Below are 23,710 nucleotides of genomic sequence, written 5' to 3'. Positions count from 1 at the left end.
TTTTTCTTTTTTTTTGGATCGAGTGTGAAAGCTCGTTCTCACAATCGCCACTTTCCTCTTCCGCTAGCCCCTCCTCTTCCTTTCAAGCTCAGTTTCGCCAGCCATGTCCAAGGATAGCTCTGTCGAGGATGCACCGGCCATGACGCCCCAAGCAAGAGTCCTTTCGATGCCAGAGCTCGCATATGTCATCAGCCCTTACCTCGCACGGAATGATATCTGTGCCATGATGAACATTAACCGAACCTGGATGGAGCTCGGGAGTTTCTATCTGTACGAAAACTTAACCTTCCGCGGCGACCAGAGCATTTTTTACATCTCAAAACGGTACCAGTATATCAAAAGCCTCGATTTCAAATACGTCGGATGGAACCGTGTTGAATCACTCCTCGGCAATTGTATCAACCTGAGGTCCCTTACTTTCAGCTATAGAACCTTACGGTTCTCAGAACTTCAAGAGATCGTGGGATTGGCGCCCCGTCTTCAGGACTTGCACATAACCTTGTGTCATTACAATACGGAATCAGTATGCCTGCCGATATCTATCGTCGCGAGGCTCACCGACCTACGAGAACTCGAGTGGGAATCCTTGTCCGAGATACGCGTCGATGATGTTCTCTTCATCGTCAAGTCTTGCCCTTATCTTCACACCTTGATTTTGGGTGCGATTACTCCTGTCGAGAGATTCAGCAATATCGGAGTCATGAGAAGTAGAGCTGCCGATCTCAAGGACCTCGTAAGAGTGGACGAGAGTGGGTGGGCGAGCATGTCGCTTCAATCATTGACTTTCAACTATCCGCGTCTGGAAGGATGGTACCCTTCTTCCAACGGCCCAGATTCTGTCCATCCTTTCATCCGCCGGTTTTTTCGGCATGTTCCCAACCTCCGCAAAATCGGAATCTCCTGCCAACCTAGCGATAAAAGCTTCCAGGCCGCTGATTTTGACTACATGCGTGCTTCCTCGCCGCTCGCTGAGGCGACCAAGCGGCCCTCCAAGCAAATCTTCACCGCCTGGTGGTAGTAGAGAAAGCAGACCAACAAAAAGACGAGGACGTGCGTGTTTGCCTGGTGTCAGTCTGCTTATAGGAGTCTTTGTCGGCGTTTGGAGCAGCCGCAATATGCACCACAAAATAAACGCCCTGCATCTCATCTGGTTTAACAACTCAGAGGAGGAACGCGTTTTTTTTTTTTAAGTTTGCAGTGCAGAACCTTTTTTTCGTAGAGTCCTCGCCAAGACCCAAATATTTTTTACAATAAAAATCAATTCAAAAAAACCCCGTTAAGCCACTGAAACTCAGGACAAAATGTTCCCCAAAGAAGCAGTCCCTGTATTTTCAAATTTTTAGAATAGGAAATCAATTCAAACGCGCGATGGGAATTTTTTTTTTTTCGCCTGCGCCCATCACCATCATCTCTCCCTCCATCCCTAAGCGGCTTCTAAGGCGCGTAGCCTATGTCTGGGCGGAAAGACGTATCTACTCCTGCTGGATCCCCTGTTCCCAAGGGGCCCCTCGTCACGTCTACAAAGACCACATCCCGCAAGACCCAGCTTCTAAATATTTCGCCCAGGAGAAGCACGGCTACGAAGCCATCGACGATAATAGTGTTGAAGCTTAGAGGCGAAGAATAGAATGACCACAACTTAATTTCAAAAAGGTCCGCGATGGGAGTATTGTAGCTCCATTCAAAAATATATCCCTTTTCGGGAGAGGAAAAAAAAACCTGGGCGCTACTTACTGGCGAGGGACTATAAAGTGCGGTTCTGCATTTCTTGCTTGGTCTCAAACGAATCCGCATGCGAGTCAACAGCTCACTCAGGCAGTGGCCTCTATGCTTCCGAGCTAAATAATGCAGACCGATGTACCTCCTGCGGGACCATTGCCAATGTCGACAGCGAGAGATCTTTTTCCTCCTTTTTTTTTTTTTTTTTTTTTTTTTTTGGTAACAAACATACAAAGGACTCAATGAAGATATGCCGCAACTTCTGAAGAACATGCGTGTTTTATTAATGCTGAGTCTATTATACATTGGATGCCGAAGGAAGCGATGAATATGAAACAAAAGTAAATGAGCAAAAAACGATCTCTTCTTTTGTACAATGGTGAGATGATATACACTTGATAAAAATAAAAGAACAAAAAAAAAAAAAAGGTCAAAAACATGGATACCCTCCTCATTTCTTGCCGCTATGAGTCTTGGATTGTGCCATAAGACTCTCGTGGAATCCATCCATTTCCTTGCCGATATCCAGCTCCAGATGAGACACTATCGCCTCTTCGCCGCGTTGCCCATCCTCCCGGCCCAGATCATTCGCTTTCCCATCCTGGTCTCCGCTGACCATGGGTTCTCCCGAATTATGGTGATGAACCCTTCCGCTCGCAGATGTGGCGCTGAACAGAGGCGAATGGAGCGGCGTAGGACATGCTGACGAAGGTAGCTGCGTAGAGTCCGTCATCAAGTCCCTCAAATCCGCTAAACTCGCCATTCGACTTGCATCTCCAGAGTTCCTTCCGTTCTTGGAGCTCGAGATCCCAGATCCACCAAAGCCCTCCAAACCGATCCCTAATCCTGCATGAAAGTCCATGTTTAGTCCTGATCCTGCCATATCTGACGTTTGCTGGGTTGAAGATACACGGGATAACCCTGCTTGGAGGCTGGATCGATGTATATGTGCTGCGCTGCTCCCGGCGCGTCGTCTTCTTCGGAGTGGGTCTCGATTCGTCGCTAAAACGTTCCCGGTAGAGGGGACAGAGGCAGCGAGGAGACTGTCTGTCAACGAACCAGCGAGGGCAGCATGGGCTTTGCTTTGCAGCAGACGATCCTGCACACCAGGAGAGACGCCCACCCCCTTCATACGAGTGCTGCCGTCTCTACGTGTGAGGCCGGATAAAATGTCTGATGCTGAAGACGACGCACGATGCTTTCGGACACCAGGGACTTTCCTCTGAAGCCGATGTGATTCCTGAAACAACTGTTGCTGTTGCTGATGCTGATGCTGTTGGTGGTCTGACAACAAAGTCGCCGGCATTGTCACGTTTCCAAACTTCAGTGCGCCCTGTAATCCCACATACGGCGAACTGGGTCTACGGCTTCTTCGGAAAGTACCGATAGGGACCCGCTCCCACCGATTCAAGTCCTTGAGGATTGTTTGCGAAATCTCAGTGTCACCCTCTTCTGCGTCTGCTCGGTCTGGAGACGGCGACCTTGACGAGGATCGGCCGTACAGGGCAGATGTGTCCAGCAAGTCGTCCATAGGCATCACATCAATCTGTTTCGGTTCTTTGCCCTTCAGATAGTGCTTACTTGTGCGGATTGTGTAATGAGTGCCAGATGGGCCGATATTCCGCGTTGTGGGATCTATAAATGGTAGTGCCCCCTTGGAAAAGTCATAAACGCTGGTTGTTAACTCAGAAGCGGAGGAGTTTTCGATGCTGGCAATGACAACGCTGAGCGGCGACTGGGACGCGGTGGACGGTGCGGTCGAGATTGATGATATGGTCAAAGAATTGACAGAGCTAGATGGGAGAGTGGATTCAGTTTCAGAGGTCGGGGCAGTTCCTGAGTTCAGCAAGCTACGCACTTCGGATACAGCACTGGCCTGGGAGCTGCCCATAATGTTGGCAGTGGACAGCCGCCTACGTTTCCCTTGGTGCAAAACGATCTATTATGATCAGAAAAAGATATGGTTAGTTTTGAAATTAACTCGCCAAGGAAACTTGAAGTGTAAAAATAAAATAAAAAAAGATGCATTCATACAACACACATACCTCCTTCGTCTTTTGATCGTCACCCTTTCGCTTCCTGATCTCTGTGCTATGCATGCCTGGCGACGCGTCGGCTACAGTATCGCCACTAGCTTGTCCATCGCCCCGTGGCGCCGCCCTACTTGAATCCAATGCTGCAGGTGCAGCTTTACTGTTACTGATGATTCCACCCAGTGCCTTTTGAGCCGCTTCCTTGAACGCATTTGCGCCGCTGCTTTGAAGGCGCGATTGGTTCAGCATGGCCAATTGAGATTCCGCTGCATGGGCCTTTGCAAAAGGACTCAAGCCTGCTAAACTTTCTCCTGGGGCCAGTCGCGGTAGAATGGGCTGCACGGGTCGCCCACCAATTGTTGGCACAGAAACGATGGACGTCAGGGGTTTGTATGATGGATTGTTGGAAAGCATCTGGACTTTGCCCTGCATCCTCTGACTCGAACCACCCGATTGTATTGACAGCAGCGAGGTATGTTGGTGGTTATTTGGGCCAGAAGTTTGAGCAGGCGTCTGGAAATTCTGAGTGTCAGCCCCAGTAGTGCTTGGTAATGAGGGCGATGCTCCCATAATATTTCCTGGTAACGTTGGGGTATTGGCGGGTGTAGGAATAGAGGCCGAGTTTGAGTCCGAAGGGGTGGGAGTTGACGTCAGCGATGCAGTCCACATCACAGCCGACGACTCTGGAGATACTGATGGAGCTGACTTGGGTGATACGTCGGATGGAGCCCTAACTGCGCTGTTCGTGTCGGGAATATCGGTAGGTGAGGCGTTTTCACCACTCCCAACCGATGAGAAAAGGGAGCCGTCCAGCGATTGTTTCGCCGCCATGCTCCCCGCCATACTCTCGGCGATGCTGCTTGCGAGTGAGGCCGCAAGCTGCTCTGATACAGCATCCAGGTCCGGCACATTCACATCGAGCGGTGGTAGGAGGTCCGAACCCGTCAGCATGCCTGCGATCTGCAGATCCTGGCTTGTTTGAATCTGTTCCTGAGATGGATGCTGTTGCTGCTGTTGATGTTGCATTTGCAGCTCCTGTTGCTGGCGATGGGTTTCCTCATAGTGCTGAAGCAGCAACAACTGCTCCTGCTGCTCTGGAGGGATCATCAGGAGGGCCTGCATATCCGCTTGGACCCCTTTCAGCTGATTAAGAATGTCCTGCTCGTCCACCTCGTCGTAGTCGTCGTAGTCGTCGTCGTCGTCGTCGTAGTAGTATTCGCCCTCGTAGTACTCGTCCGAATAGATGTCTTCGTCTCCACCAAAAATATCCTCTTCCTCGTCTTCCTCATCTTCAGAACTCTCAAAGGGGTTTCGGCCTGGATCCGAGTCTTCCTCACTAAGGACATCAAGCAAGCCATGCGCCTTGGCTAAGAACAACCGCTCTTGTTCTTCCAGACGCATCAACCCCTCTTCGTCGATCAACTCTTCCGATCCCTCGCGTTCCAGAAGATCAACTTCATCGTCCAAGTCCAACATATCATGGGGATACAGCTCGTTCTCGGAGTCCGTCGCTGAGGACGAAGAATCCGAGCTGTCCGTCGTAATGGAGTTGATAGACGAATCTGAGTCGACCAAAGACTCATCCTGCTCCTCCATGTCGGAGTAGTGAAATTCGTGGGGGCTGCTGCTGCTGTTCACCTCATCCTCTTCGTCAGTACTGCTGAAGTTCAGACCATCATCCGAGAGATCATCCAGATCTTCACTCAAGATGTCACTCAGATCTCCACTCAACTCGTCGCTCAGGTCCCCGTCTCCGAAGATATCATCCTCGCTATACACATCAGATGGAGCAGGCATTATAGGCGTTGCATGGTCTTCGCTCTCGTCACCACTGTCTATAGCGTTTAAGGTCATAACATCCTCAGCAACCTCGGGGTCATAGGCGATTAAAGGGAGCTCGGCTTTCGCTCTTACTTTGGTCGAGGGATTGTAGGTCGCGGTTAGCTTTCTGGTCGCTACTGCGGGAGTGTACAGTGCCATCTCGTCCTCACGGCTGACAATAAGAGGGGGGTTCTTTTGCTTTCTAGGCCTGCCAGGTCCGCGCTTTTTGAGCGTTACGAGCTGGTCGCTCTTTCTAGACGCAGGTTGGGACCATCCTTTGCCCGCGGTAAGTCTGATAGGTGTACTAGGGTTAGACGTCAGTCGATCTGTGACCGAAAGAGAAGCTGTAGCCTGTGCTGCATCCTCGTCAAGGTCGCTTAGAGAGCTGGATGAGCTCAGCGATAGCGTCTCATCCATGTCGTCTATATCGTCGCTGTCGCTCTCATATCTTGCACGACGTCGAACAAACTGGGATTCTCCGTGGTCCAGAGCAGCCTCTTCCAACTCCTCGTTGTCGCTGAAGCCATCTGATATGTCGGATCTTGAATCCCGTCTCGTTTGATGGTACATGTGCATCGCGGCTTTCCCGCCTTTCATGCTCTTGCCGCGGCTATAGCCCTTGACTGCGTGCATCAGGTGAGGCGCCTTTCCAACTCCCTTACCCCCACGTCCCATGGCCGAAGACCCTCCTTGCCTGCGAGACGTGGATACGGGATTCCTGAGAGATGTAGGAAAGGAATTGTTTTTGGTGCCTACGTCCTCAGCCTTCACGACAGGTGTCTTCCTTGCGTCCAGAAATGACGAATGACTCGCCACATTCACTAGCTCGGAATTGAGCCGCGCCTCTGGTACCTGAAATCTTGGGTCAGGCTGAAACGGAACCTTCACGGCGGTGTAACTATGAGGATCATCCGTGGTTGGTGCTGGTTTGGAAACGGATGAAACCGTTTCCGTGTCGGTTTTGTTGCTGTTGCTGTTGCATGTACATTCAAAGTCACAGACGGGACATACATCCTCCTCGTCGTCATCCGGTATTGCCGATGGTGTGGCTCGAATAAAAGTAGGAGTACGATCTATGGAAAAGAAATCGGTCATTGTGATAAGTTTCCAAGACATTGATACCATACATCTTACACATAGGGCATTGTCATGGTTCATAAAGATATCTTACCTGAGGAACTGCTGTCGTAATGCTGTGGCGGGGTGGTTGCCGTATGTGCCGCTGTGACCGAATGGGTATCGTAAAGCGCTGATTGAAAATTCCTGTTGTTTTGACTCGCATTGACTGCTCCACACAGCCCCTTCCCAAAGTGAGATTGGCCAACAGTAGCTGGGGAATATGGCGTACTCTGGATCCGAGAGGGTTGCTGGATCGGTTGTGGGTACGAAGTTGAAGTATAACTGACGTGGTGGTCGGTGCCTGTAAGTGAAGCTGATGAGCGCTCTGGATCCAGCCTGGCCTTTATCTTCAGTGTCGGCTGCTTCTCCTTTGTTCCAGATTCATCTTTCTCTGCACGCTTGTCGGTGCTTATTTTGCTCTTGGTCTTGGTGAGCTTGGCAGAGTTTTCTGTTGCATCAGCAACGCCAAACATCTTCCGAATCCGTTGACAAGTATCGCAATAGTAGTGGCTGCTCTTCTTCGCCTCCTGCGGCTTCATCCCTATGCAGCGACCATGGAACCACTCTATTTGAACCAAGGAAAAGGCAGAATCTGTTAGAACCTTGTGTAAATGCATGGCAGCTGATAATCCTGGACTCAGTTTCAGTTACACTACAATACCTTCGCAGCGGTCGCAGGCTATCATAAACTCGATTCCATCGTATGGCCCTCGACAGATGCAGTAGACATCCTTGGAGACGGATTTTGGTCTCCCTATTTTTCTCCCGCCTGCTTTTTGTTTGCCGTTGGTCCCGCCAACGGGCTTGGAAGCCTTCGTCTTCGAGCGCCCTGTCGTCGTCTTCTTCTTTTTGTGTGCTGTACTAGGGGTCGGTGAGACGCGTGGTATTGAGGCAGTTTCAGCAGCAACTGCTGGTATCGGGTGTTGTTTCTCGGTGCCGTCCTCGATTGATACTGAAGGATTTTCGAAGTCGATCACCATAGTGCCTTGTGCATCGTATTTGCGAGATCCATGGCCTGCCATTGGAGCTCGTCCACGCCCTCGACCTCGTCCTCGTCCTGAATTTGATGTGTTGGGATGCGCGTTGTACTTGGCGTTTGCGGGAGAGTGCATCATGGATTTCTCCATGATCTCCTTGGAGTAGATTGGTTGAGAGGCGGATAGGGAAATGGGCGCTCCGATATCTTTGGAAACTTTAATGTGATCGGGTGTGTCGCCGTCGTCCGAATCCGTAGAATCGTCAGAGTCGGATCCTGAAGACGACGACAACGAAGAAGCGCGTGTGTCGCGCTCAATTGGCCCTCCTTGTATTGAGGATAATGACTGGGTACTATGCTGCGGTTTCCCTTGTTTTGACGGCCGGGATCGCTGGTGTTGTTGCTGCAGTTTCAGCCGCTGCCCGGCTGACTGCGGCAACCTATCCAGGACATCTCCCTCGGATCCGCTCGAGTTGTCGGAATAAGGGGACGAGGCCTCGGAGAGGTCGGAGGATCCAGAGTCTGAATCCAACATGGCCGCCAGAGATAGTTGAAAGGCTTGTGGAGGTGGCTAGCCAGAGCGTTGCCTTGTGTTCTTTTGTTTGCTGCCTTCTGTATACGATGGTATGTGGGTGGAAGTGCAGGGTGGCCTAGTGGCTAGTGGGTGAGGTAGAGGTAGAGGGGGTTGATAAGAGACCATCATACGAGGAAATGAAGAACTGCAGGGGGCACATCTCTTGCTTACCTATGGCTAGCGTGAGATTGCTGGTGAGGGATTGAGCGGGGAAAAGAAGACAGGATGGAGGGCGCTCTGGAAGCTGAAGATGGAGAAGGTGTTCCTTGGTTAAAGCTCAAGCATAAGTCTCACCGCAGCCAGCCAGACGTAAAAAAAAAAAAAAAAAAATACAAACAAAGTGGGTTTGCAGTCACAAACTGGTTTCTTCAAACCTTAATGACCGACACGTCCCTGATCAGCCAATGAGACCACAGTATTGTCCGATCCCCGCAATATCTATCAAGATAATAGCATCGCCGTTATTATCTCAAGGTCAGGCAGAGATGAGGAAGAAGAGGCATCCCCTGCATGAAATTTGAGCGCGAGTCTTCTATAGTCAAAACTATACCCATGTGTGCTGCTGAAAAGCGCCCTGGCCATAAGTTCGAGTTTCGTGTAGCCGGTCGTGAAATTGTGGTGGAAGGTCCTCTAACATAGAAGACGATTATCCTTCCAAAGATAGCTACATTGCTCAATCCAGGAAGTGATTGCTACTTCGTCAAAAGATGAACTTAGTCAGGCTCCAATCTGTTTCTTCCTCATACTCATGCCACAACTGCTATCAAATTTTCATGCTAGCTCTTCTGTCGAATTGTCGCCAACGAGCAATGCCAGGCACAAGCACCCGCCCTGCCCTTGCAAGTTAGGGTCTCAATTACGCTTGGAGGACGATCTCGACATGAAATTAAGGCTGGTATTTCTCTCATGTATTCAAAACCACAGCACTGGCAGTGATATTGCTGAGGGCCCCGCATTCTTTGACTTAAGCTTGTCTATACGCAAGTCAAATGGAAGTGAATGAGGTCACCCTCAACAGCCATCAGCAAGCAACACTGCTCACCTCGGCCACAGCAAGAGAACACTATCAATTCTGACGGGTTACATCTCAGCGGCTACGAGGTGCAGAACATATTAAGCAGCTGCGGGAAACAAACAATCTTGAAGACACCTAATAGCCGCAATAGACAGGAAGGCCACAATCACTGCAACAGGATTATCATTCGGTTATCAAGCTTCACGGTTACGACGTGCAGACCCAGGATGGAGTCCAGCGCCATGACAACACCGTTACGGCATTGTATAATAGGCCATAGACATGCATATAGGCCGCGCCTGTGACAATTAAACAGCATCTATTTCCATACGTTCCTAGTTCACCACTACCCTTGCCTTCTTGACGCTGCTGCTGTTGCAAAATTATGAGTTCCTTAAGTAGGGCTTTGAGTCATCGCAGACTTCTTTAGCTTGTCTGACTCAGCTGAAAATGAACCACGGAAGAGGAGAGAGGTGGCAATTGCGATGTTTCTTTCTTCTTGAGATAAAATGAAAAGAGGCTATTGACCATTTGGCACTGGTTACGAAGGAGCATCATGAACCGACAGCTTTGTGCACTTTCCCCCGCAGCTTTTGGGAGCTCTCATTTTATGTAATCCTACCAAACTGCTCGCGGCTAACGCCCTAGATCCGACATTGTACAAAAGAAATAAAGCGTTGTGCCTTTCATTCTTTGATCCGCAAGCCCTTCCTTCCCAAAAGTCCGGCACGATTCTCATTGAAAGGAAGTTGGCCGGACGTCAGAGTCTTCTCGTGTCATTCCTCACCCCCGAACTGGCGCCCCTCCCTTATCTCCACTCCACGTTCACTCCCACCCTAAAGAGCCCTCCTGCAGAGCCGTCTTCTTATATTCGTGATATCTGTGCAGGATTTGGTCTTTCTCTTGTGTGTGCGTGTGTGTGTGCGTGTGTGTTCCAATGTCAACATTTTGAAAGCGCGTCGCAGTGATTCCCCTAGAAACATTTGGACGGATTGAATCGTTGGAGGAGGAAGATAGATGAATCAGCAGGAGTTCAAGAAGATGAAAGCGATTGAAGTGGACATACCACCGTAGCCATTGTTTTCTCTACGCATCTTCTATGCCAGCATCTGGTGTCACAGAATTAGCTTATCGCGTTCGCTTGATTAAACCTTTCTTTTTTTTTTTTTTCTTTTTTTTTGTTGATTGGCTGGTTGGTCTAGCTGAGGGCTCAACTATTCAGCTTCTTCGTGGGCAAGGGTCTCTTGCGAGTCGTCAGTTTGTGGTCAAAATGTAGGGATATTCTAGGCGACAAATCGAAGGCCTGATTTTATTTGGGTAGGGAGGCCAGTTGAGAGGATACACTTGGGCGCTTCATCTTCAATCACAGCTTTGTGACTCGTTGTCTTTTGACCTCCTTGACGCCCTCACCGGGCACAAAAATAAAGTCGACATGTTCCCGAACATACTTGGACCTGGCCTCGTTGGTTCCAAGACTATACACAGTGCGATATTTCTCTTTGGAGTACTTCATGAGGTACTCGATCTTGGTTATGGGATCGGTATAGCCGGTGCACAACGGGAGGCTGCCAAGGAGGAGCTGCTGGCGACGACTGTTTCCGTTTAGGGCAGACATAGTGGCGGTAGACCGCAATATCAACGGTGAGGAAGAGATAAGGAAAGGAGCGTAAAGATGTCGGGAGCAAAGATGTTGTCGAGTCGAAAATGAAGATATTGTGCAAGGGTCGTTATGCAAGAAAAGGAAAGGAGGAGGCGGGATGGATTAACGAAAGGGCGAAAAAGGAAAGTCTTAAAGAGTGACATATTCAGCATGCGCCCTTTCCTCGATGTGGATCTACCTTGCATAAATAAATAGAAGACCGTATCCGAGCCTTAGCCTACAGTTAGCACTTGCCTTCTTCTCATATGAAGCACTCCACAACTCACTTTGATCTATACTTTCCAAACCTCCATATCACTTTGACTGCTGATAACCCCCTCATCCTTGGGGGGGTTAACATATACGGCTGAGAGGGAAAAGGAATGCGGACAGATCGAATTACGATCACAACAACAGCCATGAAGGCAATGATCGCCAGTCGGCTGGTGACACCGACGCCATCTTCGACGTGGGGGACTTGGCGTCCATGACTACCAAGGCTGGTAAGCAAGCCAACGAAATCCTATTCGGCACTCTGTCGTACCGATATCCAAGTACTCCATGGCGTCCACTGCGGCTACGGTTGGATCTATTATTCTAATGTTTCTTGATATAAATAATAAACGGTCTGGTTCCAGAATCAAGAGTCTTCTTTTCCCGAGCAAACTTGCGTCAACATCAGCATAATGCCTCGATTCCACCACAGATCGCCGCCAATCATCCAGTCAGTCCGATACATCCATCAAGCATCACCGATCATGATCAGCATTCACCACAGGCCTTTGAATTTGCTCCTGTCCGTCATCATTATCTGATCGTCTCTTGCAGTATTCGATTTTGATCCATTCACGTTCAATGGCGTCTACAAAGGTACGATGGAGGGCTGGCTATCGAATGCGGCGAGTAACGACTCCTCAAAACCATGGGTAGTATATATGCGAACCCTTTGCAATTACCGTGGTCACCCAAAAAAAAAGGGATATAGTCCTTCGCGTACCACTGGTCTATTTACCTTCGTGCCACAGCACGCGATTACATTTAGATCCGTGTCACCCAAAGAAAGACTCTGCATCTTCAACCGGCAAGTGACCAAAACATTCCTTCTGCAAAAGTTCTAACCATGAGGCGTTCCCAATTGTAAGTAGAGCTGATGGTAGCGGGCTATAAAACTCGTTGTCAGATCCCTTCATGAGAATATGGCGCCTCCGCGATGTCCCCGCAGTGGAGGACTCCTCGTGAGGAAGGCCCTCGTGAAGCGACAGGAATTTAGCCTTGAATAGATAAACAAAGTCGAACTCTTCCTACGGTAACTTCACTCGCCTCCCAATGCTGGACTTCCTACTGTAAAATTATTGCTGGTCTCCTTGCTTCTCCTTTTCGCGAGTCCGGATCATGAGAGAGGAAATGCTATCTCTGCACATCTTATTCGCGTTATCATGCTATCTCTACGTATCCCACTCGCATTATCGTGCTGTCTCCCACATCCCACCCGTATCATCATGCTGTCTCTGCACATCTCAGGAATAGCACAGCTTGAAGTCAAAAGGTTCTATAGAGGAACAATGCTGTAGTTGGTCTCGGGGCGCAAATTTTAGCAGGCCATGGACATAGGGAGCGAGGAAATGCATGGATATGATGATAGTGGGCCTGTGTGGATCCGATGGCTAAAAGCTTCATGTTGAGTTCTAGAACTATAGTATAGATTGGATGCCCTCAATCGACTCGGTCCTTGACGAACAGATACTCGATGCTCGCACATGCATTCTCAGGCCGGTCCTTGAAGTGCACAAAATGACCCTGCAAGGCCGCCGTGCTGACCTTGTTGCCCGCCAATGATGCTACGAATTTCTCCGCCAATTCATCCTGACCCTCGTAAAAGCGCTTGAACATCCTCCGGATCTGATCAGGGGTCGCGTCCCCTACATATTCTCTCAGATCAACACGTCCAGGGCGGATTAAGGCCGGGTCAAGGACCTCAATGTGGTTGGTCGTCATAAAAATGATCCTGCCCTCTGCTGATGCAACACCGTCTAATGCATTAAGAAGGCCACTGAACGTAACCATCGAATGAAATCTATGGAGCAAAAGAGAGTACAAATATTCATTAACAAAAAGCAACAAAGTAATGGCCGGTGCAAACATCCACATTCCTTTGGAAAAAAAAATAAAAAAATAAAAAAAAAGAGCCCAGAGATTCAAATGTACCCTTCTTGTGTCGTGTCGCGCTTTGCAAAAGCAGCGTCGATATCCTCGAGCAGCATGATACTTCTCTCGGGCAGGTTTGTCAGCAGATGGTTCAGTCGGTCATTCGTTAGCCCGCGCTCGCTCAGGTTAAGGATGCAGATGTTGTACTCCAGTTCTCCTGCCAATGCCTGAATGAAACTCGTCTTGCCGCTCCCGGGTGGTCCATACAGCAAATATCCACGACGATATGGGATTCCTTATCCGAATGAATAGAAGAATCCGGTTAATGGATTTTATCCTTGAAAACACTATCATGTAGTCCAGTGGCAAAGCAATGCTCCTGGGTACCTACCTCGATCCCCATACCACTTCTCATTCTTTACGAATTCCTTGACGTCCCTCACCACCCTCTCTGCAATCCCCTCATCCAGAATCACACTCTCCAACAGTCTCCTCTTTCTCGGTTGCCCAAATGGCCTCCACTCTGGTCCCCAGCTGGTATAGATCACCGTCTTGCCCTCCTGATTCATCAGCGCCATCCTCTGAGCCTCCTGCAGAAGCACTGTAAACACAGCTCGATCGCGTGACAGAGTCGTCAGTGTCACTGTCTCCCAAGGTGCGCCTGTTGACAGATCCATCATCTTGGCATCACGCGTTCTCTCAACCTGGATCCATGCGCCGCGGTACCGAATCAGATGCTTGCCGTTACCGGGGACGAGATTGAACCGTGTTGATACAGATCCATTGTCATGCTGCTTAAACTCTGTCTGGACCGCCAAGAACTGAGATCGCTTATTGATCCTGTCAGCCAGACGGTCTGTCCACCTTGTGAAAAGTCCCAGGCGCTTTGGTGCTACTGTCCTAGATGATGCCTCTGATCCCCCTGCTGTTGTTGCTGCTGCTCCTGATATCGATCCAGCGCCTCTGGACTGGGACGACATCCAGTGGAGAAACCAGAGATAGGACTTATCCTTGCTTGGGATCTCGAGTGTGACAAGCAATTGACGACGAAGGACGGATGCTCCTGTTACGGTTCCCTTGCGCAGAATGGTCAGTCCTGCACCAACGGCCATGAGACCGAATCCTGCGGAGAAGTAAGGGTTGGAGTCTAGGATGGTTTGAATAAAGCCCTCGTCCTTTTTTTCAGGCGTCGGTGCTGTAGGCGTAGATGGGGTAGAGGGGTTTGATGAGGACGCGGCTGACGAGACAGAGGACGTAAGGTTGGCGGGGTTGGGTCTCGTGTTGATGTAGATTATCTGGGGCTGTGGGTGCGAGGAGCCCTCCTGGGTCGCGAGGGGAATCGACACGGGTCCTTGGATCCCCTCAGTCGAATCATTCATGTTTAAAGTCGCCATGGTTGATCCCGAATTACCGATGTCCTGAGGTATGAGTGCTGACGAGTCCAATGAGATCTACTTCTCCTGTGGGTGATGCTTGTTCGGAAGAGGAGGGGGTTCTTGCTGCTCAGACACTCAGGAACACGCAGGGACCAGTTGTTATTCTCGATCTGCTGCTTAAGGGTACTAAGCGCATCTCATCCTCAAGTCCGCGATAGATCGATTACTAGGATAGTAGTTTATTACTTGAATTATAATATGTTTTCCTTAAAAGTGGTGTACTACATTGGGAAGGTAAGGATGGAGATGGTTGACGTAGGCGGGTATATAGAAACCTATACAATTATGTTACAAGTTACATGCAGTTGTCACGAAAAGATCCTTCTAAACGTAGTGGATCTCAGTCTTGTCCTTGTGCTCAGAGTCCGAATCCGAGCCGTTGTGATGGTGTTCGCCACCATGAGTAGTATGGTCCTTCTGCCAGGAGTCAGCGCGGATCAAGACCGAATCAACAGCATCGCGGACCGTGAGGTGGACCAATCCCTCCTCCTTCAAGAAGGGGCTCGAGCCAAGGACCGAAACAGCAGCGGATCCGATATCGCCAGGAACAGGGCGAGCAGCAGGCTTGATGTCGGAATCAATGGTGTCGACAGCGTCAGACTTGACATCCTCCAAGACCTCGACCTTCTGCAAAGCAATGGGTGCAACGGGGCGGGTGATGCCAGAGAGCTCCAAGATGCGCAAGACGTTGGCCTGGATACCGACAAAGTGAAGCTCAAAGAACGTCTCGGGATAGTCAGTTACACCAGCATAGTCCCTGAGCAACTCGCGCAAGTCAAAGAGTCCCTGAAGACCGGTCGAATCGATGTTGTTGACAGCAGAGAAATCAAGGACGACAGAGCGAAGCTTGGGCAGATCGTCGTCCGTGATGTGCGAGTCAGCACCGTGAGCAATCTTTCGCAAGTTGCGGATGTGAACATCCAAATCATCTGACCAGAGCTTCTCGCTGACGCTCTTCTGGCGACCACCGAAGCGGGTGTACTTGTAGACCTCATCAAGGACCCAGGTTTTGAAGGCATCAGCGTTAGGGAACGTGGTCGACTCCTCAATTCTGAAAACCAAGACACCATGAGGAGCGGGGACGGTGTCAAAGGTGCTGCCGACAACGGTATCGACAAAGACATCAGGGCGATCCTTGATCTGGCGCATGAGATGGAAGTTGGGGCGTGCAACACGGAAAAGGAGGACGACGAGCGAAAAGATAACACCAGCGGCGATACCGGTCTCGACAGAGACAAAGATGGTGACCCAAAGGGCGACCTGGGAAGAGAGGAAGTCCCAGAGATTGACCTTGTAGAACTGGATGAAGACTGAGGGAGGACTGACCAACGTGGCGACAGCGACCATGATGACGGCGGACAGGGCTGCATCAGGGATGTAGAAGAAACTGTTTTGGATCCAATGCAAATGGGTACATTCGTTAGTGACATGAAAATTAAACAATGCATGAATGTCGCCAAGTGAACACAGCATATTGGCAAATAAGAGTACAGGATACTTACGCAGGGGTCAAGAAATAAAGGGCCAAAAGAACAAGAGCGCCGGTGACGAATCCAGCAAAAGGCGATTTGACGCCGCACTGGAACTTGACAGCAGAGCGCGAGAAGGATCCAGTGACAGTGTAGGCACCAAAAAACGAAGCGGTAACGTTGGCAAGACCCAGGGTCAACAATTCCTGGTTGGCGTCGATCTGGTAGCGGTTACGGCGAGCAAAGGCCTTGGAGATAGCAATGTGCTCCAAAATCGTAGCCAGGGCGATCGCAAAAAGTTTGGGCACAATTTCGTTAAAGATATCAGATGAAACGCTTGGAACGCGTGGTGAAGGCAAACCGGAGGGCACAGTCTTCAAGATTGAGATGCGAGGGATGATTTGGCCCTTGGCGTCGTGAGGAGCGTCCTTGTTGATGATGTATGAAGCGACCGTGGCGATGACAGTGACGATGAAGAAACGCGAAATCTTGATCAGCTGAATCGAGAACTTGCCGCGACCCCAACGGTCGACCGCGAGACCGATGCCCACCAAAATGAAGAAGCCCAGCAAACCAAACACCAGATCCAACCAGGAAAGCGTTTTGATGGCCTGGAACATGGTGATGATGATAGTGTAGACGGGTGCGCGGTTGTTGATTCCGGGCACACCGAGCCACTTGGGGATCTGCTGGATGATAATTGTAGCAGCCGCACCGGTGGTGTAGCCGACAAGGACGGTTGTTGGGAAGAAGTCGAGGATGATTCCGAGACGGAGGACTCCGAGGATCAAGGTCAGGGCACCGACGCACAAACAAGAAATGGCGGCCACCTCGGGAGGGGTCATGCGTCCGGTAAGTTCAGCAACGAGTTCACCAGTAATGAGCGAGATAACAGCAGTTGGTCCGATAGTCAAATCCTTGGAGGTTCCCATGAAGCAGTAAAAGATAGCACCGATGTAAGCAGAATAAAGACCGTGTTGGACCGGCAGGCCCGCGACCTTGGCATAAGACATTCCCTGGGGGACGACAATCAGACCGACAGTGATGCCGGCGATGATGTCTCTAAGGGCCCAGGTGCGGTTGTACTTTGGCAGCCTATGAGAAGGTGAAGAAGGTTGTGCATGAGTAAGGATGCTGGGGCCATCATAATGTATGTTGTGCAGTAGGGGCGCCATGCCGCAAGGAATTAAGTGCAGGAACGAAGCGGTATTGTTACCATTTGATGATGGGGAGTCGCTCGTAGATGTAGCGAGGAGTGTTGGAAGGGAAGGCCTTGAACCAGTTGACGACACTGTGGCCGAATTCCCTCAGCTCACGATCAGCCATTTCGGATAGGAGGGGGAGAGAGAAGGGATGATAATGAAGGAGGAAGGCGATAAAGAAGATATTTCTGAAGTAGGACGGGAGGGAAGTGTTCCTTTGGTTCAGAGGGAGGACAAGAGCCAAGGGGACGAGAGGAGGAGGCGGGGCTGAGCGAGAAGTGAGAAAAAGAGGAGGGAAGATCGAAGTCTTTTATACTCGACCACACGAGGGGGCGTTGTCCCTGGATGAAGACGGAGCTCTCTGGAGTATAACGGATAAGCATGTCAGCAAGGTTGTGGTGGACTATCATATTGTCGGACAAGGCGAGGTTTTTGGTAAGTCAAGGCAAAGCAGGATAAGGTTCGTCTTCGATGGACCCACCGATCGCACCATTTCTGTCTGATGGTTCTAAAGAACCTGGGTAAACGGTACGAGACAATGCTACTGCGCTAGTGTCCTATTGTATAGTATAGAGTAGTAGTGTCTCCCTTCATAGGTGCGTCAAAATAAGGCTTGGCCATCGTATTGTCGGTCTTCTCAGTCCAGACGGCGAGAGATTGGTTGCTTTGTAGTCTGTCGATGCACTGCAAGGACCAAAAGCAAAAACCAAAAAAAATTAAAGGTGGCATAACTTTAAATTCGTCAACCAATCACATCCGAGCATTTGCGGAGAGTGCATGCATCTCACACCTTGCTTTACGACGATTGACTTGTGTAACCGTGTTTTGTCATACTCGAATGGCGACATTTCGACCACGACTCTCGCGATTTCCTGCCTTGGTGGACGTATCAGCACCCACCCTGCCGCCACTCTCACTCTCCACACCCTTGCCCGAGCGGTCATTTACTCGAGCTGCTGACATCCACGACGCACACACATCCGCATACACTCGCGTTACGACCGAGTTATCCATGCTCACAGATATCTCTTGAAAGAATGCACCAAAAAAAAAAAAAAAAAAAAAATATAGGTCCATGGCCCAGATACACTTTTTGAAAGCATACAGACGTTTTTTTTTTAAATCCGCCTGTGCATGCAGTATAATATAATTGAGTATCATTAAACTAAGCGCGCCTACATTCAAATGTCGACATATCGAGATCTCGCTGCAATGTAGAATGCATTCATCATCCCCGGGTTTCACGAATTTTTTTATGCTTGAATCTCGTAAATTAAAAGAACCATTAACGGCTGAAGCAGCTAGTGGATGACGCGAGATGGTGAGGATGGCCCAGAATCCGAGGAAGCAGAACAGAGGACAGTCTTTTTTTAATGTTCTTATGTCTTTGTGTCTTTGAATTCCTTGGCCATGCAGGAGAATGGCGCAATTGTGAACGTGGAAAAAGATCAGAGTCGCATGGCATAAGAAAGGCATACCAGACTAGAACAGACTATGGAGAGAGACTAGAAGGGTGAACGGAGTGAACTCTATAACGTTCGTTTAGACCACCATCTCTGCATCCCAGGACAGCCAATGGTTGGGTATCTTGAGTTGCCTGCTATCCTCAATAGTGGTACAAATACAAAGAGAGCAATTGAATAACAAATATGTGGGAGTGCACCGAAAAGCACATCAGACGTTAGTCTTCCGAGAGCGATATGATGCCATATCTCACTTTTTACTTTTATTTCTCGTCTGCTGTGTGTTCACATGTACATGTACATGCACACGCACTTCTATCGTGCCGCATGGATCTACACAACTGAGCTTTTTTTTTATTTTTTTTATTTTGCTCGGAGAAAAAAAAAATGGCTTCATGGATCTCCTGTGCCCAATACGTCTTCATCAATAGACTCTCTGACCTTGGGATAAGAAGAAGAAATGCCTGGGCCCATCTTTTGCCCACGACCATTGGTCTTTTTCTTCGGCCCACCAATCCAATACCCTTCCAAGGATTGCGCATGCTACTGAGCACAAGAGCGATTTTGGGTCTGTCTAGCACACAGAACAACATGCGAACCTCAAAGGTGATACCATACAGAGTTCTGTTCCAGATAAAGGCCCACTTTGTCCATGTCGACATTTTGTCTGTGTAGTCTATGTGTGTGGGCGTTGTTTCTTTTGCCTAATTCATCTCAAGAACGACCCGGCTGAGCTCTGTTTCTTGATCTTTTGCTTTGCCCAAGAATGGTGGAGGTCATGCACACTCCAAGGTAGCACCCGACTACGAGCACAACATTTCTATAGTTAAGCAAGTAGGCGTAACGACATCTAGTTATTATGAGCGGTATCTCGCTGAAAAAGATATGCAATACAACGACCTTGGGAGCACTCCTGGTTTTATCTTATTAGCCAAATACGCCTCAGATTAAAGGATAGAATAGAATATGGAATTGAATGCAATATGATTCGCCCAAAAAAAATCCCCTCCTCCCTCGTTTGGACCAAGACGCGCGTAAAAGTTAAACGCGTTTCTAGAAAAAATTCATCTCAGGGCGTTCAAGATTTGGTGGCTTGGTGCGTGTTTTGTTGTTCCTGCTTCGCCTTCACTCACTCATTCATGCACACACATCATTCTCAACCAATACTGCTTTCTGCAGCAGCAACCAGGGCGATTTCAACATCACTGCTACTTGGACCGGACCTTACCAGAGACCGTAGAAGGCGACAGGAATCACTTGCAGTTTACCAGCATCCGTATAAGTTTTGAATTAGACAACTTCGATCACTTACTAAACTACGCGGAGCAGACCTACAGGAGGCTTAACCACGGAAAAATACGATCGACAGTTCACATATACAGTATATAAATCATGTTTAACCTCGCCGAAATCAAGGACACCATCAAAATTGAGCCTTCAGGATTCCGCAAGAAGAAATCGCAGGCTATCACAGACGAGATCAACCGGAAATACGCCAATAAGGTAAGAACAATTGGCGCCATCAACACGTCGCTTTCACTCTGGATTATCAAGCATTGTCAAGCATTGTCAAGCATTGTCAAAAGGACAAGCACAGGATGCGTGCCATGAACCATTTTTGTGCACATTGCATTAGATATCGCTATCTGACATCGCATCCTCCACCCGCTTTTCCCGAAACGACGCTCGATCTAGGTCCTACAGGATGTTGGGTTATGTATTGCGATGTACGATATCCTTCACGCAAGCGAAGGATTTATTCATCACGGCGACGGCTGTAGTTATGTAACGGTTCACTTTAGGATGATTATCTTTCGGCCATTCATCGGCGAGATTCTTACGGGCAAGATCAGATCGTGTAATCCGGAGGGCGTTCGAGGTAGCGATCCTTTTTTTTTTTTTTTTTTTTTTTTTTGGCATGCCTGTTGATTGACCGAAGCCGAGGATATTACACCGTTAAGACCACAGTGCTGCATATTCATAATCCTTTCTCTCTCTCTCATCTAATTATCTTACCAACACTGCTTTATTTTTACGATTTTTTAGTATCACTCGGATTCTTCGACGACATCTTTATCCCATACAACTATCTTCAGCCCCAATCAGAGTTCAGTGCAGAGGAGCAGGTCTGGATCTGGAGGTACGAAGAGAATGAGATGTTCATGGACCTGGATGAGGACATCCGATTCCGAGTCGAGTCCGAGCAGTTCTTTGATACCTCCCCCTCAGTCCGACCCAAGAAGGAAGGCGTCGATACACCCGATTTGAGCGCCAATTCGTCCAAACAGGCACCGTACTCTCTCGTAGTATGTTGCTTGGTCTTTATCTGGTTCCTCGTCCTTTGGGTCATTTCTCTCAAGGTTCCGTACTGACTATTTTTCTTTCTTGTATTTTTTTTAGTGCTCGATCAATGGCGACGGTTTGGGTCTGTTCTCTTGGTGGGGATAATGGCAGGCTTTTAGTAAACAAAAGAAAAAACAATAAAAAAAGGCATTCAGCATTTGAGAAAACCCGCGTCCATGGAAGAACCTTGAAATTGGATACTATAGCTTTTGTGATACAATCTTCTTCAATGCAGCAATGTTCATGATCTACCTGACTCTCCCTCGGAGCCATAAAGATATTCCTAGGACTTTGAATTGCAAAGTAATCTTGACGTCTTGCGCAGCGATTACACTTTATACATGTAGACGCATACTATGTAACCCATTGCTTTAAACCCCAGTTGTTTCATGGGTTGCAATCAAAGAGCCTTGGTTTCCGATAAAAAATAAAAATAAAAAAATAAGTTTTTGAGAAGCCTAGAAAGTCGAACGCTTCGATAAACTCTTCAGGTTCAGGTAAAATTTCATGCGATTGAAACCTCTCTCAGTCCTCTTCACTCGAAGAGTACATTGGCTGCAGATTTGAAGGATGTATAATCAAGCAGTACGAACGGTGCATCAGCGGATGGTTCGCTCTGAGTAAAGACCATTGCAATGGACCATAGAATGTATGTATGCGAGGGACTGCAGCTTTTGACAGAGCGCGTTCTCTCCGAATGGATGAGGAGAACTATAATACGTGTCCTTTAGTCGCGTCGTCCCCTAGGATAGTTGGATCCGACGCGACGACTCCGTGTTGAGAAGAAGATTTACTAAAAGACATACTGGCATGTTAAAGAAGGTTGCTGAAGCGGATAGCAAAGAGTACCATGCTCTCGCTAACAATCTACCCTGTTTAGTATCTCAACTCTTTCTGTTATCTAATCATTTTGATTCCACCACTTTGTTGGCATATGAGTGATATTGTCATCCATCAGGGGTTCCACAAAAACTGAGCCACTAGTCAATCACACCACGATCCCATCGTATTAGAATGCACGATTTATACCAGTACCCGGTTAAGTCGTACCGGCTCTTGAATATAAAGCTAAATATTTTTTCTGTCAGCGCCTTTACCCGGGACTCGCTCACTCCTCGAGTGACTGTACAGGAGGCCGATCTTCGTGGCGAATGAAGGTGTGGCCTTCGTCGTATCACGTCGGATTCATGTGCCACATGGCGGCACACCTACAAATAGAGTGGAAGTCGCCTGCAAGGGGAAAGGTCCTGGCGTTAATAATAGTGTGAGGAGGACAAAAGAGGCGAGAAGCACGCCAGTAGCCTGGTATCCCATTTTGCGTTTCATTTCAGGTACCATTGTAACTTAATCCAGGCACAGACGCTACGCCCTTTCATATTTTTCTCTCGGCCACCATCATCTACTGTACTCACATCTTGCCAATAAAATCCTCGCGTAGAATTTCAATCAACGCTTTGAGTGGTGCTATTGGGTCCTGAATATAACGCCATCCATGGTTTCTCTCCACTTTGAAAGGAGCTGAGAGACCTCAAGATAGATATGGCGAAGGGCAAGAAGGACCGGGCGCACCAACAGGGTAGATGCAGTTTGTCACTACTACCGGAAGGGGGACTGTAAAATGTTTGATGGAGCCAACATTTGCTAATACATAAAATATATTTTCAATTCAATAAAATGGGGTTACAGCGCCCAAACTAATGGTGTGGACGATGCCTATTGGATCCCAGGAAAGATCAATTCAGGGACCTATTCCAATGCGCTATAGAATTATCTTCTCGCTTCTCGGGATTGGTATGTCATGGACCCGGTCGAGTTCTGCTGCATATTCAGCCGAGTCCAGTGTACTTTATTACTATAAAAATCTATCACCTCTGAAACTTAATCTAAAGTTGATTAATAAATATCGTGTAGATGTGTGTTTGGAGACACATCTCTTTCTCACTGACTTCAAGAACCACTATATATTTCAAGTTCATTTTTCAGCATGACAATGCAAAGGTGCATACAGCAAAAATTCTCCATATCTCAATCCTATCGAACACCTTTGTTTGGGCTTACCTCAAATACCACCTTGATCAGTATAAAGATTCGTCTGCTGACATGAACGAACTCTGAGAACGCGTACAAGATATATGAACTCAGATACCTATTGAGTTCATTCATGAACTATACGACAGCATGCGCAGGCGCATGATGTTGCTATATCGCAGTGAAGGGGACAATATCAAGTATTGAAGCGTCGAGAACGAAATAAAAAAAGTATTGACATAATTACTTCTGATGCAACCAGCTATGAATGATGCTACGAAGTAGATTAATGTTGAGTATGGATATCGTTGCGGATTGATAAGATAGCAATGGAGAAAAAAACGAGAAAATCGAAATGTGTTGAAATCCAGATCAATTCTATCGAGCACTGTAGTTTGGCGAGTCAAGGCTAAGGCGCGTGCGGTCCAACATGGCTATATTGAAAGCCAATGATCCTGGTGTGGGCACGGATCCATAGTATGGTGGATGAAAGAAGAGCTAATGGCTTTTATTACATAATAAAATGATATTTATACTACTACATATCATGTGCTTAACTGTCGTGATCCCTCACTCGTAACGGCGCTATCCGTTCCGGCTCGGGTCTGTGAGTGTAGGTGCGTGTGTGTCTGTATGAAGTATGGCAAGTGTGTGCGTAGAAGTCAGGGTAGTTACGAAGGGTTTATTCAAGGTAATCGGTACAGAAGCAAGAGGTACAAATGGTTGAG

General features: G+C 48.4%; 5 protein-coding genes across 5 annotated transcripts; 2 read left to right on the top strand and 3 right to left on the bottom strand.

Annotated features, from left to right (window-relative positions):
• The first annotated feature begins 46 nt into the window (after positions 1 to 46).
• BC939DRAFT_195455 (uncharacterized protein) lies at positions 47 to 1,272 on the top strand. The gene has a single exon (XM_051550560.1). It carries the CDS (start codon positions 104 to 106, stop codon positions 1,016 to 1,018), a length of 915 nt encoding a protein of 304 aa, XP_051411204.1. The 5' UTR covers positions 47 to 103; the 3' UTR covers positions 1,019 to 1,272.
• Positions 1,273 to 2,148: 876 nt separating this feature from the next.
• BC939DRAFT_454438 (uncharacterized protein) lies at positions 2,149 to 8,512 on the bottom strand. Its single transcript, XM_051556064.1, has 5 exons — positions 8,414 to 8,512; positions 7,354 to 8,325; positions 6,745 to 7,257; positions 3,765 to 6,646; positions 2,149 to 3,658 (listed from the first exon to the last, which is right to left on the bottom strand). Exons 2-5 carry the CDS (start codon positions 8,201 to 8,203, stop codon positions 2,171 to 2,173), a joined length of 5,733 nt encoding a protein of 1,910 aa, XP_051411203.1. The 5' UTR covers positions 8,204 to 8,325; positions 8,414 to 8,512; the 3' UTR covers positions 2,149 to 2,170.
• Positions 8,513 to 12,609: 4,097 nt separating this feature from the next.
• BC939DRAFT_477985 (BCS1 N terminal-domain-containing protein) lies at positions 12,610 to 14,420 on the bottom strand (the record flags this gene model as incomplete). Its single annotated transcript, XM_051558725.1, has 3 exons — positions 12,610 to 12,970; positions 13,102 to 13,336; positions 13,433 to 14,420. 3 exons carry the CDS (start codon positions 14,418 to 14,420, stop codon positions 12,610 to 12,612), a joined length of 1,584 nt encoding a protein of 527 aa, XP_051411202.1.
• Positions 14,421 to 14,801: 381 nt separating this feature from the next.
• Positions 14,802 to 17,272, bottom strand: BC939DRAFT_477984 (sulfate transporter family-domain-containing protein; the record flags this gene model as incomplete). The annotated part of the gene is made up of 3 exons (XM_051558724.1): positions 14,802 to 15,864; positions 15,980 to 17,041; positions 17,163 to 17,272. The coding sequence occupies 3 exons, from the start codon at positions 17,270 to 17,272 to the stop codon at positions 14,802 to 14,804; spliced, it is 2,235 nt and encodes a 744-aa protein (XP_051411201.1).
• Positions 17,273 to 19,762: 2,490 nt separating this feature from the next.
• Positions 19,763 to 21,121, top strand: BC939DRAFT_454432 (DNA-directed RNA polymerase III subunit RPC8). The gene is made up of 4 exons (XM_051556063.1): positions 19,763 to 20,114; positions 20,307 to 20,490; positions 20,658 to 20,917; positions 21,012 to 21,121. The coding sequence occupies exons 1-4, from the start codon at positions 20,004 to 20,006 to the stop codon at positions 21,057 to 21,059; spliced, it is 603 nt and encodes a 200-aa protein (XP_051411200.1). The 5' UTR covers positions 19,763 to 20,003; the 3' UTR covers positions 21,060 to 21,121.
• Positions 21,122 to 23,710: the final 2,589 nt, after the last annotated feature.

The sequence above is a fragment of the Gamsiella multidivaricata genome (assembly GCF_025024155.1).
Source record: "Gamsiella multidivaricata strain RSA 2152 chromosome Unknown BC939scaffold_41, whole genome shotgun sequence".
Classification (NCBI taxonomy): domain Eukaryota; kingdom Fungi; phylum Mortierellomycota; class Mortierellomycetes; order Mortierellales; family Mortierellaceae; genus Gamsiella; species Gamsiella multidivaricata.
This window is presented reverse-complemented; position numbering and strand designations above follow the sequence as displayed.

Bases quoted from the DNA above. Each gene is read 5' to 3' on its own strand.
- BC939DRAFT_195455 (XM_051550560.1), top strand. From the start codon at position 104: ATGTCCAAGGATAGCTCTGTCGAGGATGCACCGGCCATGACGCCCCAA.
- BC939DRAFT_454438 (XM_051556064.1), bottom strand. From the start codon at position 8,203: ATGTTGGATTCAGACTCTGGATCCTCCGACCTCTCCGAGGCCTCGTCC. The intron at 6,647-6,744 runs GTAAGATATCTT...TCTTTTCCATAG, and splicing joins TTACGACAGCAGTTCCTCAG to ATCGTACTCCTACTTTTATT. The intron at 3,659-3,764 runs GTATGTGTGTTG...TGATCATAATAG, and splicing joins ACGATCAAAAGACGAAGGAG to ATCGTTTTGCACCAAGGGAA.
- BC939DRAFT_454432 (XM_051556063.1), top strand. From the start codon at position 20,004: ATGTTTAACCTCGCCGAAATCAAGGACACCATCAAAATTGAGCCTTCA. The intron at 20,115-20,306 runs GTAAGAACAATT...CGCTCGATCTAG, and splicing joins ACCGGAAATACGCCAATAAG to GTCCTACAGGATGTTGGGTT. The intron at 20,918-21,011 runs GTATGTTGCTTG...TATTTTTTTTAG, and splicing joins AGGCACCGTACTCTCTCGTA to TGCTCGATCAATGGCGACGG.